At 46.7% G+C, this 13,472-nt stretch overlaps 1 protein-coding gene across 1 annotated transcript in view; it reads left to right on the top strand.

Moving 5' to 3' along the window:
• LOC129830379 (death-inducer obliterator 1-like) overlaps positions 1–13,472 on the top strand; it is a 76,336-nt gene that overhangs the window by 51,489 nt on the left and 11,375 nt on the right. Inside the window, exons 7-15 of the mRNA XM_055892921.1 lie at positions 4,637–5,120; positions 5,335–5,494; positions 5,717–5,833; positions 7,451–7,555; positions 11,364–11,514; positions 11,761–12,505; positions 12,694–12,847; positions 13,027–13,116; positions 13,219–13,414. Coding sequence (XP_055748896.1) covers positions 4,637–5,120; positions 5,335–5,494; positions 5,717–5,833; positions 7,451–7,555; positions 11,364–11,514; positions 11,761–12,505; positions 12,694–12,847; positions 13,027–13,116; positions 13,219–13,414 — 2,202 coding nt within the window. The remainder of the gene's footprint in view (positions 1–4,636; positions 5,121–5,334; positions 5,495–5,716; positions 5,834–7,450; positions 7,556–11,363; positions 11,515–11,760; positions 12,506–12,693; positions 12,848–13,026; positions 13,117–13,218; positions 13,415–13,472) is intronic.

Raw genomic sequence — 13,472 nt, forward strand, 5'->3', positions numbered from 1 at the left:
GAAGCAACACTGATTGACAATAAATTTCACATGCTGTTGTGCAAATGGAATAGACAATAGGTGGAAATTATAGGCAATTAGCAAGACACCCCCAATAAAGGAGTGGTTCTGCAGGTGGTGACCACAGACCACTTCTCAGTTCCTATGCTTCCTGGCTGATGTTTTGGTCACTTTTGAATGCTGGCGGTGCTTTCACTCTAGTGGTAGCATGAGACAGAGTCTACAACCCACACTAGTGGCTCAGGTAGTGCAGCTCATCCAGGATGGCACATCAATGCGACCTGTGGCAAGAAGGTTTGCTGTGTCTGTCAGCGTAGTGTCCAGAGCATGGAGGCGCTACCAGGAGACAGGCCAGTACATCAGGAGACGTGGAGGAGGCCGTAGGAGGGCAACAACCCAGCAGCAGGACCGCTACCTCCGCCTTTGTGCAAGGAGGAGCAGGTGGAGCACTGCCAGAGCCCTGCAAAATGACCTCCAGCAGGCCACAAATGTGCATGTGTCTGCTCAAACGGTCAGAAACAGACTCCATGAGGGTGGTATGAGGGCCCGACGTCCACAGGTGGGGGTTGTGCTTACAGCCCAACACCGTGCAGGACGTTTGGCATTTGCCAGAGAACACCAAGATTGGCAAATTCGCCACTGGCGCCCTGTGCTCTTCACAGATGAAAGCAGGTTCACACTGAGCACATGTGACAGACGTGACAGAGTCTGGAGACGCCGTGGAGAACGTTCTACTGCCTGCAACATCCTCAAGCATGACCGGTTTGGCGGTGGGTCAGTCATGGTGTGGGGTGGCATTTCTTTGGGGGGCCGCACAGCCCTCCATGTGCTCGCCAGAGGTAGCCTGACTGCCAACAGGTACCGAGATGAGATCCTCAGACCCCTTGTTAGACCATATGCTGGTGCGGTTGGCCCTGGGTCCCTCCTAATGCAAGACAATGCTAGACCTCATGTGGCTGGAGTGTGTCAGCAGTTCCTGCAAGAGGAAGGCATTGATGCTATGGACTGGCCCGCCCGTTCCCCAGACCTGAATCCAACTGAGCATATCTGGGAATTCATGTCTCGCTCCATCTACCAACGCCACGTTGCACCACAGACTGTCCAGGAGTTGGCGGATGCTTTAGTCCAGGTCTGGGAGGAGATCCCTCAGGAGACCATCCGCCACCTCATCAGGAGCATGCCCAGGCGTTGTAGGGAGGTCATACAGGCACGTGGAGGCCACACACACTACTGAGCCTCATTTTGACTTGTTTTAAGGACATTACATCAAAGTTGGATCAGCCTGTAGTGTGGTTTTCCACTTTAATTTTGAGTGTGACTCCAAATCCAGACCTCCATGGGTTGATAAATTTGATTTCCATTGATCATTTTTGTGTGATTTTGTTGTCAGCACATTCAACTATGTAAAGAAAAAAGTATTTAATAAGAATATTTCATTCATTCAGATCTAGGATGTGTTATTTTAGTGTTCCCTTTATTTTTTTGAGCAGTGTATATATATATATATATTTATTAAGAAACATCCCTTTTTCAGGACCCTGTCTTTCAAAGATAATTCATAAAAATCCAAATAACTTCACAGATCTTCATTGTAAATGGTTTAAACACGGTTTCCCATGCTTGTTCAATGAACCATAAACAATTAATGAACGTGCACCTGTGGAACAGTCGTTAAGACACTAACAGCTTACAGACGGTAGGCAATTAAGGTCACAGTTATGAAAACGTAGGACACTAAAGAGGCCTTTCTACGGACTCTGAAAAACACCAAAAGAAAGATGCCCAGGGTCCCTGCTCATCTGCGTGAATGTGCCTTAGGCATGCTGCAAAGAGGCATGAGGACTGCAGATGTGGCCAGGGCAATAAATTGCAATGTCCATACTGTGAGACACCTAAGACAGCGTTACAGGGAGACAGGACGGAACAGCTAATCATCCTCACAGTGGCAGACCACGTGTAACAACACCTGCACAGGATCGGTACATCCGAACATCACACACGCGGGACAGGTACAGGATGGCAACAACAACTGCCCGAGTTACACCAGGAATGCAGAATCCCTCCATCAGTGCTCAGACTGTCTGCAATAGGCTGGACTGAGGGCTTTGAAGCCTGTTGTAAGGCAGGTCCTCACCAGACATCACCGGCAACAACGTCGCCTATGGGCACAAACCCACCGTCGCTGGACCAGACAGGACTGGCAAAAAGTGCTCTTCACTGACGAGTCACGGTTTTGTCTCACCAGGGGTGATTGTCGGATTACACCGAGGTCTGTACTCTGGAGCGGGATCGATTTGGAGGTGGAGGGTCCGTCATGGTCTGGGGCGGTGTGTCACGGCATCATCGGACTGAGCTTGTTGTCATTGCAGGCAATCTCAATGCTGTGCGTTACCGGGAAGACATCCTTCTCCCTCATGTAGTACCCTTCCTGCAGGCTCATCCTAACATGACCCTCCAGCATGCCATTCTGCTCGTTGTCAGTGTTGTGCCATGGCCAGCGAAGAGCCCGGATCTCAATCCCATTGAGCATGCCTGGGACCTGTTGGTTCGGAGGGTGAGGGCTAGGGCCATTCCCCCCAGAAATGTCCGGGAACTTGCAAGGGCCTTGGTGGAAGAGTGGGGTAACATCTCACAGCAAGAACTGGCAAATGTCGTGCAGTCCATGCACTTGCAGTACTTAATACTGACTGTTACTTTTGATTTTGACCCCTCCTCCCCCTTTGTTCAGGGACACATTCCATTTCTGTTAGCCTGTGGAACTTGTTCAGTTTGTCTCAGTTGTTGAATCTTATGTTCATACAAATATTTACACATGTTAAGTTTGCTGAAAGCATTTCTGTCTCTTCTATAGACCACCACATATCCTTGTATTGGTACTTCTGTATCATCAAATAATATATGACTGATATCAGATTTGAGCTAATTATTGATTTCATGAACCTTAATTTCTGAGGCTACATATATTAATATGGGCTATTTTCAGCCCTTTCCTGGGTAGCTTATCAGAGATAGACATAATACTGAATAGAGCAAACAAAGCAAGAGAAAAAAATATAGCTTCAGCAGTCCATAATCAATTGGTGTGTGTGCTGCGGCGTTGAAGCTACGAAACCATAGGCTTGGCTCTCTCAGCCTTTCCATGCTTCTGGGAGTAAGGGTGGACAATGAGCCAGTCATAGCAGATGTAAGCAATGTCCCCACTCACTCTGGCAGCTTTCATGACTGGGATAAGTTGTTTCCTCTTCTGGTGCACAGCTTCAGGATAGTCCTCGTTGAGGAAGATATACAGTACCAGTCAAGAGTTTGGGGACACCTATTCATTCAAGGGTTTTTATTTATCTTTACTATTTTCTACATTGTAGAATATTAGTGAAGACATCAACAGTGAAATAAGTGTTATATTTGAGATTCTTCAAAGTAGCCACCCTTTGCCTTGGTGACAGCTTTGCACACTTTTGGCATTTTCTCAACCAGCTTCACCTGGAATGCTTTTCCAACTGTCTTGAATGAGTTCCCACATATGATGAGAACTTGTTGGCTGCTTTTCCTTCACTCTGCGGGCCAACTCATCCCAAACCATCTCAATTGTGTTGAGGTCGGGTGATTTGTGGAGGCCAGGTCATCTGATGCAGCACTCCATCACTTTCCTTCTTGATCAAATAGCCCTTACACAGCCTGGAGGTGTGTTGGGTCATTGTCCTGTTGAAAAACAAATAATAGTCCCACTAAGCGCAAACCAGGTGGGATGGCGTATCGCTGCAGAATGCAATGGTAACCATGCTGGTTAATTGTGCCTTGAATTCTCAATGAATTGCAGACAGTCATTAGCAAAGTACCCCCACACTATCACACCTCCTCCTCCATGCTTCACAGTGGGAACCAAACATGCAGAGATCATCCATCTACCTACTCTGCGTCTCACAAAGACACGCGGCTGGAACCCAAAATCTCAAATTTGGACATCAGACCAAAGTCTTGGCAGCGACGCTCCCCATCCAACCTGACAGAGCTTGACATAATCTGCAGAGAAGAATGGGAGAAACTCCCCAAATACAGGTGTGCCAAGCTTGTAGCGTCATACCCAAGAAGACTCGAGGCTGTAATCCCTGCCAAAGGTGCTTCAACAAAGTACTGAGCAAAGGGTCTGAATACTTATGTAATTGTGATACTTCCGTTTTTTTTATCTTAATACATTTGCACAATTTTCTGAAAACCTCTTTATGCTTTGTCATTATGGAGGGGTGTATTTAACCAGTTGACATTACTCAAATCTTAATATTAGACGGTGGCTTTCAAATCTTTCTCTCAGGGTTTATTATATTACTGCTTCTCCTTGCAGTATTCACTTTTAGAGAGAGTACACATTCACACTGATTTCTCAGGCCAAGAAATACCATATTGAAGCTCTCTTAGTCAATGGTAGTGAAGCTGTCTTAATGGTATTGGTTAATCACATGCATGCACTATTCATGCTTAACTGGTTAAAACACTCTTATACATACGCTTACAAATTTACCTCACAGCTTATTACACTAACTTCCTATAACAAGTTTTGTTGATTCCAGTCATAGCTACCAGATGCCGTATTTACTTATCAGCACTGATTCAGCTACCCTGTTATTCTATTTTCTAACAGCAAAAAGGGCCAGTGAGCAGGTTGAGATTGAGCCCATGGCTCCTCAGACACATTCTCCACAAAACTCTCCTTCAGACAATATCACTGAGTCCGCTCCTCCTCTGCGAGGTGCTCCAGGAAAAACCAAGAGACCAGCAAACATCGGCAGTGTCTCCAAGAAACCCTCTGAGGATACTCCCCCTGTCAAACAACCCAACCCCCCCAAATCAAGCTTCTCTCCATCCCCTGAGGTCCCAAACACCTCAGTCTCCAGACACCATGAAACAGGGGCCCTGAGGATCGTCAAGACCTCCTTCACCATCCCCAAGAAGCAGCCTGTCACCCCCACCCCGCCCTCACCTTCACCTCCAGTCCCACTGAATGAAACCAGAACCCTGCCTGTGTCCCCAGCCCCAATCGCCCCTTCCTCCAGACCCCCCCAGCCAGCCAATAACCAGGTCAGGCAGAGCATCCAACGTTCTCTTACCAACATCCTGTTCAAGAGGTGAATATAGAGAGATGCAAGCATATAGAGATGATGAATAGCATTTCTCTCTCACACACACACACACACACACACACACACACACACACACACACACACACACACACACACACACAGGATGACATTGATTGACAAAGCAGCATTGCTTGAGCTCTTTTGCTTGTAGGACAACATTTTTATTGAAAGATGACTAATTGCATTTTGATTTTATAAGGGTGTGCGACGGTGACGATTTGGAGAGGTCTGAGAGTGAAGTGGGAAAGCTGGTCACCAGCATCGAGACGGAGATGTTTAACATATTTAACAATACAGACAGCAAGTACATGAACAAGTACCGAACCATCATGTTCAACCTTAAAGACCCCAAAAATAAGGTTGGTCTTCAGATGGCAGAAAAAACACGTGCCTTATCATAAGAATACAATCTCAACTCCAGTTATATAATAAAACTATCTGCTATACAGTGAGTGCATTTCACTCAAAAAGTTGTCAAATCCACTATTCAATTGAACAAATGTGCCCTTTTCTCACAAAGTAGACATCTAGTTCACTATGTGGTTGTACGCTTCACTGATTGTGGTGGGGTGGGTCTCCAGGGTTTGTTCTACAGTGTCATCCGTGGTGAAGTCAGTCCCTTCAGACTGGCCAGGATGAGCCAGCGGGACATGCAGGCCACAAAGGTGTCTGAGCCGAGCAAAATGGACTCTCTAGCGGTAAAGTATAATTATGATAGCTTTATCTTTTTTAGTATGGCAGTCAGTTACACCACATTTGGATAGTCCCAAATACAATATATACAAAAGTATGCGGACACCCCTTCAAGTTAGTGGATTTGGCTATTTCAGCCACACCCGTTGCTACACACAGCCATGCAATCTCTATAATGAAACATTGGCAGTAGAATGGCGTTACTAAAGAGCTCAGTAACTTTCAACGTGGCACTGTCATTGGATGCCACCTTTCCAACAAGTCAGTCTGTCAAATTTCTGCCCCGCTAGAGCTGCCCCGGTCAACTGTAAGTGCTGTTATTGTGAAGTGGAAACGTCTAGGAGCAACAACGGCTCAGCCGCAAAGTGGTAGGTCATATAAACTCACAGAACGGGACCGCCGACTGCTGAAGCACATAAAAATCCTCTGTCCTCGGTTGCAACACTCACTACTGAGTTCCAAACTGCCTCTGGAAGCTACGTCAGCACAATAACTGTTCTTTCGGGAGCTTCATGAAATGGGTTTCCATGGCCGAGCGGCTGCACACAAGACTAAGATCACGATCTTAGGCCGCCATTGGACTCTGGAGCAGTGGAAACGCGTTCTCTGGAGTGATGAATCACGCTTCACCATCTGGCAATTGGACAGACTAATATGGGTTTGGCGGATGACAGGAGAACGCTACCTGCCTGAATGCATAGTGCCAACTATAAAGTTTGGTGGAGAAGGAATAATAGTCCGGGGCTGTTTTTCATGGTTTGGGCCCCTTAGTTCCAGTGATGGGAAATCGTAATGCTACAGCATACAATGACATTTTAGACAATTCTGTGCTTCCAACTTTGTGGTAACAGTTTGGGTAAGACCCTTTCCTGTTTCAACATGACAATGTCCCCATGCGGTGTCTTGGTTTTCCGGAATAGGGGAGGCTTGAGAATCCATAACACGGGAGGCATGGGGGTCCGTACAGAAATGGTTTGTCAAGATCGGTGTGGAAGAACTTAACTTGCCTGCACAGACCTCAACCCCATTAAACGCCTTTGGGATGAATTGGAACGCCAACTGCGGGCCAGGCCTAATCGCCAAAAATCAGTGCCCGGCCTCACTAATGCTCTTCTGGCTGAATGGAAGCAAGTCCCCGCAGAAATGTTCCAACATCTAGTGGATACCCTAACCGGAAGAGTAGAGGCTGTTATAGCAGCAAAGTGGGGACCAACTCCATATTCATGCCCAGGATTTTGGAATGAGTTGTTTGACAAGCATGTGTCTACATACTTTTGGTCAAGTCATGTAGATGATCTACAGGTGGCCAAACTATCAACAAACTGTCTGTTTATAAGCAACTGCTTGGTTCGGTTTAGAATAAAGGTTTGGGTGAGGGTTTAGTTTAGGCTTAGGGTTAGTAAATAGTTAGTTGAAATGTTCTTGACAGTTATTGAAAATCTACTGCACATCTACAAAGCATCTACTAGGGACTATCCAAATGAAGTGTTACCAAACAAATGACTAAAGAAGACCATTATCATACTTCAATGAGAACTGTATTGATCTTCCATAACTTGACTAGTTGATTGAGGTGCTGTGTTCTAATTCCCTGATTTGTCGGTTGTCGGTGTGTCTTGCAGGTCCGGGAGTCTGGTCCCAAAGCCCCATGTGTACTTCCAAACCCAGCGCCTGAGCCAGTGAAGGTTGACCTACCCAGTCTTCCCCCCAGGACAAATAGACACATGGTATGTACACTGAGTATACAAAACATTATGAATATTAACATTATGCTCTTATCTGTTACAATGGCGCCGAAGGAGTTGGCCGCCGTTTTACGATCCCGTAACCAATTGTGCTATTGTGTATGTTTTTTCGCGCTATTTGTAACTTATTTTGTATATAAGGTCTCTGCCACCGTGTCTTATGACCGAAAAGAGGTTCTTGACATCAGGCCAGCGATTACTCACCCCGTACTATAGAAATTCTTCTTCTTCAACGAGTCGGATGGGAAGGATTTACTCCAGACACCCGACAAGGCCCTCATCCTCGTCATTCGCAGGAGGAAAAGACGGAGGTATTGTGGACGACGGTCCGGGTGCCTTGTAAGGATCCGTCGCCGAGAGGGTAATCTACCTTTACCATCGGTCCTATTAGCCAACTTACAATCAATCGATAATAAAAATAGATTAACTACGAGCACGTATATCCTACCAACGGGACATTAAAAACTGTAATATATTATGTGTCACCGAGTCGTGGCTGAACGACGACATGATTAACATACAGCTGCCGGGTTTTAAGCTTTTTCAGCAGGATAGAACAGCGGCCTCTGGTAAGACAAGGGGAGGCGGCCTATGCATATTTGTACACAACAGCTGGTGCACGAAATCAAAGGGAGTCTCGAGGTTTTGCTCGCCTGAGGTAGAGTATCTCATGATAAGCTGTAGACCACACTATTTACCAAGAGAGTTTACATCTATATTGTTCGTAGTTGTCTATATACCACCGCAGACTGATGCTGACACTAAGACCGCACTCAATGAGCTGTATACGGTCATAAGCAAACAGGAAAACACTCATCTAGAGGCAGTGCTCCTAGTGGCCGGGAACTTTAATGCAGGGAAACTTAAATCAGTTTTACCTCATTTCTATCAGCATGTTAAATGTGCAACCAGAGGGGGAAAAAACTCTAGACCACCTTTACTACACAAACAGAGACGCGTACAAAGCTCTCCCTCGCTCTCCATTTGGCAAATCTGACCATAATTCTATCCTTCTGATTCCTGCTTACAAGCAAAAACTAAAGCAGGAAACACCAGTGACTCGGTCAATAAGAAAGTGATCAGTTGAAGCAGATGCTAAGCTACAGGACTGTTTTGCTAGCACAGACTGGAATATGTTCCGGGATTCCTCCAATGGCATTGAGGAGTACACCACATCAGTCACTGGCTTCATCAAAAAGTGCATTGATGACGTCGTTCCCACAATGACCGTACGTACATACCCCAACCAGAAGCTATGGGTTACAGGCAACATCCGCACTGAGCTAAAGGGTACAGCTGCCACTTTCAAGGAGCGGGACTCTAACCCGGAAGCCTATAAGAAATCCTGCTGTGCTCTCAGACGAACCATTAAACAGGTAAAGCGTCAATACAGGACTAAGATTGAATCGTCGGATGTGGCAGGGCTTGCAAACTATTACAGACTACAAAGGGAAGCACAGCCACGAGCTGCCCAGTGACAAGAACCTACCAGATGAGCTAAATTACTTCTATGCTCGCTTTGAGGAAAGTAACACTGCATGAGAGCACCAGCCGTTCCAGATGACTGTGTGATCGCGCTCTCCGTAGCCGATGTGAGTGAGACCTTTAAACAGGTCAACATTCACAAGGCCGCAGGGCCAGACGGATTACCAGGACGTGTACTCCCAGCTTGCTCTGGCCAACTGGCAAGTGTCTTCACTGACATTTTCAACCTGTAATACCAGTCTGTAATACCAACATGTTTCAAGCAGACCACCATAGTCCCTGTGCCCAAGAACACTAAAATACCCTGCCTAAATGACTACCGACCCATAGCACTCACGTCTGTAGCCATGAAGTGATTTGAAAGGCTGGTCATGGCTCACATCAACACAATTATCCCAGAAACCCGAGACCCACTCCAATTTGCATTCCGCCCCAACAGATCCACAACACTGCCCTTTCCCACCTGGACAAAAGGAACACCTATGTGAGAATGCTATTCATTGACTACAGCTCAGATTTCAACACCATAGTGCCCTCAAAGCTCATCACTAAGCTAAGGACCCTGGGACTAAACACCTCCCTCTGCAACTGGATCCTGGACTTCCTGATGGGCCACCCCCAGGTGCTGATCCTCAACACGGGGGCCCCACAGGGGTGCGTGCTCAGTCCCCTCCTGTACTCCATGTTCACTCATGACTGCATGGCCAGGAACGACTTCAACACCATCAAGTTTGCTGATGACACAACAGCGGTAGGCCTGATCACGACAACAATGAGACCGCCTATAGGGAGGAGGTCAGAGACCTGGTCATGTGGTGCCAGGACAACAACCTCTCCCTCAACGTGATCAAGATAAAGGAGATGATTGTGGACTACAGGAAAAGGAGCACCGTGCTGCTGGGTTGTATGCTGGGGGTGCTCAACTCATTCTCATCGACAGGGCTGTAGTGGAACAGGTTGAGCGCTTCAAGTTCCATAGTGTCCACATCACCAACAAACTATCATAGTCCAAACGCACTAAGACAGTCGTGAAGAGGGCACGACAAAGCCTATTCCCCCTCAGGAGACTGAAAAGATTTGGTATGGGTCCTCAGATCCTCAAAAGGTTCTACAGCTGCACCATCGAGAGCATCCTGACTGGTTGCATCACTGCCTGGTATGGCAACTGCTCGGCCTCCGACAAGCATGGCACTACAGAGGGTAGTGCGTACGACTCAGTACATCACTGGCGCCAAGTCGAGGTCCAAAAGGCTTCTTAACAGCTTCTACCCCCAAGCCATAAGACTCCTGAACAGCTAATCAAAGGGCTACCCAGACCCCTCTTTTACGCTGCTGCTACTCTCTGTTTATTGTCTATGCATAGTCACTTTAACTCTACCTACATGTACATATTACCCCAACTAACCGGTGCCCCCGCACATTGACACTATACCAGTACCCCCTGTGTATATAGCCTCACTTGTTATTATATTGCTGCTGTTTAATTATTTGTTACTTTTATTTTCTATTTTCTTTTCAATTTTTTTGCATTGTTGGTTAAGGGCTTGTAAGTAAGCATTTCACTGTAAGGTCTACACCTGTTGTATTCGGCGCATGTGACATAACATTTGATTTGATTTGATTTCCATGACAGACTGACCAGGTGAATCGAGGTGAAAGCTCTGATCCCATATTGATGTCACTTTGTTAAATCCAATCAGGGTAGATGAAGGGGAGGAGACAGGTTCAAGAAGAGTTTTTAAGCCTTGAGACAGTTGACATGGATTGTGTATCTGTGCCATTGAGTGTGAATGGGCAAGACAAGATTTAAGTGCCTTTGAACAGGGGAGTTCCCAGGCGCACCGGTTTGTGTCAAGAACTGCAACGCTGCAGTTGGTGGGAGTGCGCAACTCAATATGAAGGTGTTCACTTTCGAATGTATGCCAAACAAAAAACAATGATTGCAAAGTTGTTAAACAAAACTCTATGCACAAGGACGACTTTTAAGAATTTCCACAGAATATTTGACAAAAACACATTAACTTTACAGATGTTTGGTAGAAGAAGGACGGCACAAACCTCACAAAGCATCATTATGTTACCGTGGAATTGCCCATGACCTCCACATCTTGCATGGCTGTACCTTTTACGTGATATCTAACATGTATTGTTTGGTCATATTGATGAACTGATTCCTAGATGTTTTGTTTCATCTTCAAATGTGCCATACGTTTTATTAGATTTGTGTGTTTGTGCGTGAGTGTGTGTGTGAGTCTGTGTGTAACATTTTAGTAAATGAGAGTGTGACATGATCCTCTTTTCTCAGGAGAAGACCACTCTCCACGCTGCCCCTAAGGCCAGACCTAGCCAGTCGAGCCGGAGCAGCTCAGTGCCAGCCATCCTCAACTCCATGCTGAAAGACACAACTGCCGAGCACAGAGCTCACCTGTTTGACCTCAAGTGCAAGATCTGCACAGGTAAATGGAGAAGAGAGAAGGCACAATTACAGTGTGCACATCACAACATCCAACAAACACCATACAATTATGTTTGTCTTTTGCAATGTGTCAAACTATGATTGTGAAGGTGTTGACATCCAGTGTTGACATCAACCACAATCACTCCCAACGTCAAATGAATGATTTAAAGCATTCTGTATTCTGTAGAGGGTGATGCTGCTAACAGATGTTTTGAATGGGTTGGTGTCCGTTTCTGCCCTTCAGGTCAGATATCAGTCGAGGATGAGGCGGAGCCTTTAGCCAAGAAGCCTAAACTCTCTGGGTCATCGTCGTCCTCCACCAAACCAGACCAATGGAGAGACAGGCCGTCTCGGCCACCCTGGATGTATGCCAGAACAGATCTCAGAACAGAGGAGAGAGGATGGAGAACTCCAGCTGGAGATGAATCACCCCTCCTTGCACCCCCCACCATGGATTCCTCTGCTTCCCCAGTAATGGAGGATGACGCTGCCTTAACCATCATGGAATCCCCCACTTCTCCCACAATGGAATCTCCCGCTTCTACAACAATGGAATCTCCCGCCTCCCCCATTTTGGAATCCCCTGCCTCCCCTGTTATGGATTCTCCCGCCTCCCCTATTCTGGAAAACTGCAAAGCCAAGACACCGTCCAGAATGTATACCCCAGTCATGATCCCGGCTGTTTCTACGGTAACCATCACAAGGCGTGACCCCCGCACCATTGGCAACCGTTCTGCTGCTCTGTATGGTGACCCCCGCACAGCAGATAACTGCACTCCTGCCATGGCAAGTGTCGCCTTGTCTACAGCCCCACTTCCACCGGTCTTTCATGCCCCTGTGAAACAGAGTGGTACTCTGAGCAAGCCATTCATGCCCTTGCCACCCCCTCCATCCCTGCCACCAATGCCAGCATTACCCAAATCTATCCTGACGAAGCCATCCTCCTCATCGTTCTATGGTTCATCTGGATCATCTGCATCCTCTTCAAGGTATCTCCTCTCAGCTTGCCACCATCGCTACCAGTGAACCTTGATAAGAAAGGGTTTTAACATCATTAGTGCATGTTCATTTCAGTCATAATATGAGTCTTGCTTTGTCCTCTGTGCATGAGCTATATTTGCTTTACAGCTGAGTGAATGGGTAGTAGTGAGCTCTCATTGTGATGTTGTGTTTGCAGGGCTACGAACTCCCACACCCCTCCAGACGGTGAGACGGCCCAGTTCCTGGCCAAGCAGGAAGTATTGTGGAAGGGCTTCCTCAACATGATCAGCGTGGCCAAGTTCGTCACCAAGGGCTATCTGGTCTCAGGGCCCTCCGAATACCTCAAAGAGGTAACAAACATAACGGAACATAACTTTGCTACCGTGACTGCAAGAGACGAAATAAGAGGGCATTGTCAGATACAGTCTCTTTGGATAGTTTCTTTCTGAACATTTAAGACAATTCATCTCATAAACAAACATAGCATTTTTGGCTATGTGGATATTTACAACAAGTTAATTTTGTTCAGGACCTGCCTGATACCATCCAGATTGGTGGAAGAATCATGCCTCAAACTGTGTGGGACTACATCGGGAGAGTGAAGGCCTCTGTTACAAAGGCAAGCCCTCCCTCTGTCATTATGGGAAAACCTATACAATTTAGATGGGGTCTGTGTATGTGTTGGTATCTCAATGTTAAAGAGATGATTGTCGGTCCACAGGAGCTGAGTGTGATCCGGTTCCACCCAGCGACAGAGGAGGAGGAGGTGGCCTACGCGTCTCTGTTCTCCTACTTCAGCAGCAGACGGCGCTTCGGGGTGGTGGCCAACAAAAGCCGCAGCATCAAGGATATCTACCTCATCCCAGTCAGCGCGAAGGAGTCCATTCCATCCAAACTCCAACCTTTCGAAGGATCAGGTAAGAAAATACTGTCATTTAGGCCAACTTGTAGAAGGCCATACAGATGGCACACTGA

This window comes from Salvelinus fontinalis, chromosome 31 (genome assembly GCF_029448725.1).
Source record: "Salvelinus fontinalis isolate EN_2023a chromosome 31, ASM2944872v1, whole genome shotgun sequence".
NCBI lineage: Eukaryota > Metazoa > Chordata > Actinopteri > Salmoniformes > Salmonidae > Salvelinus > Salvelinus fontinalis.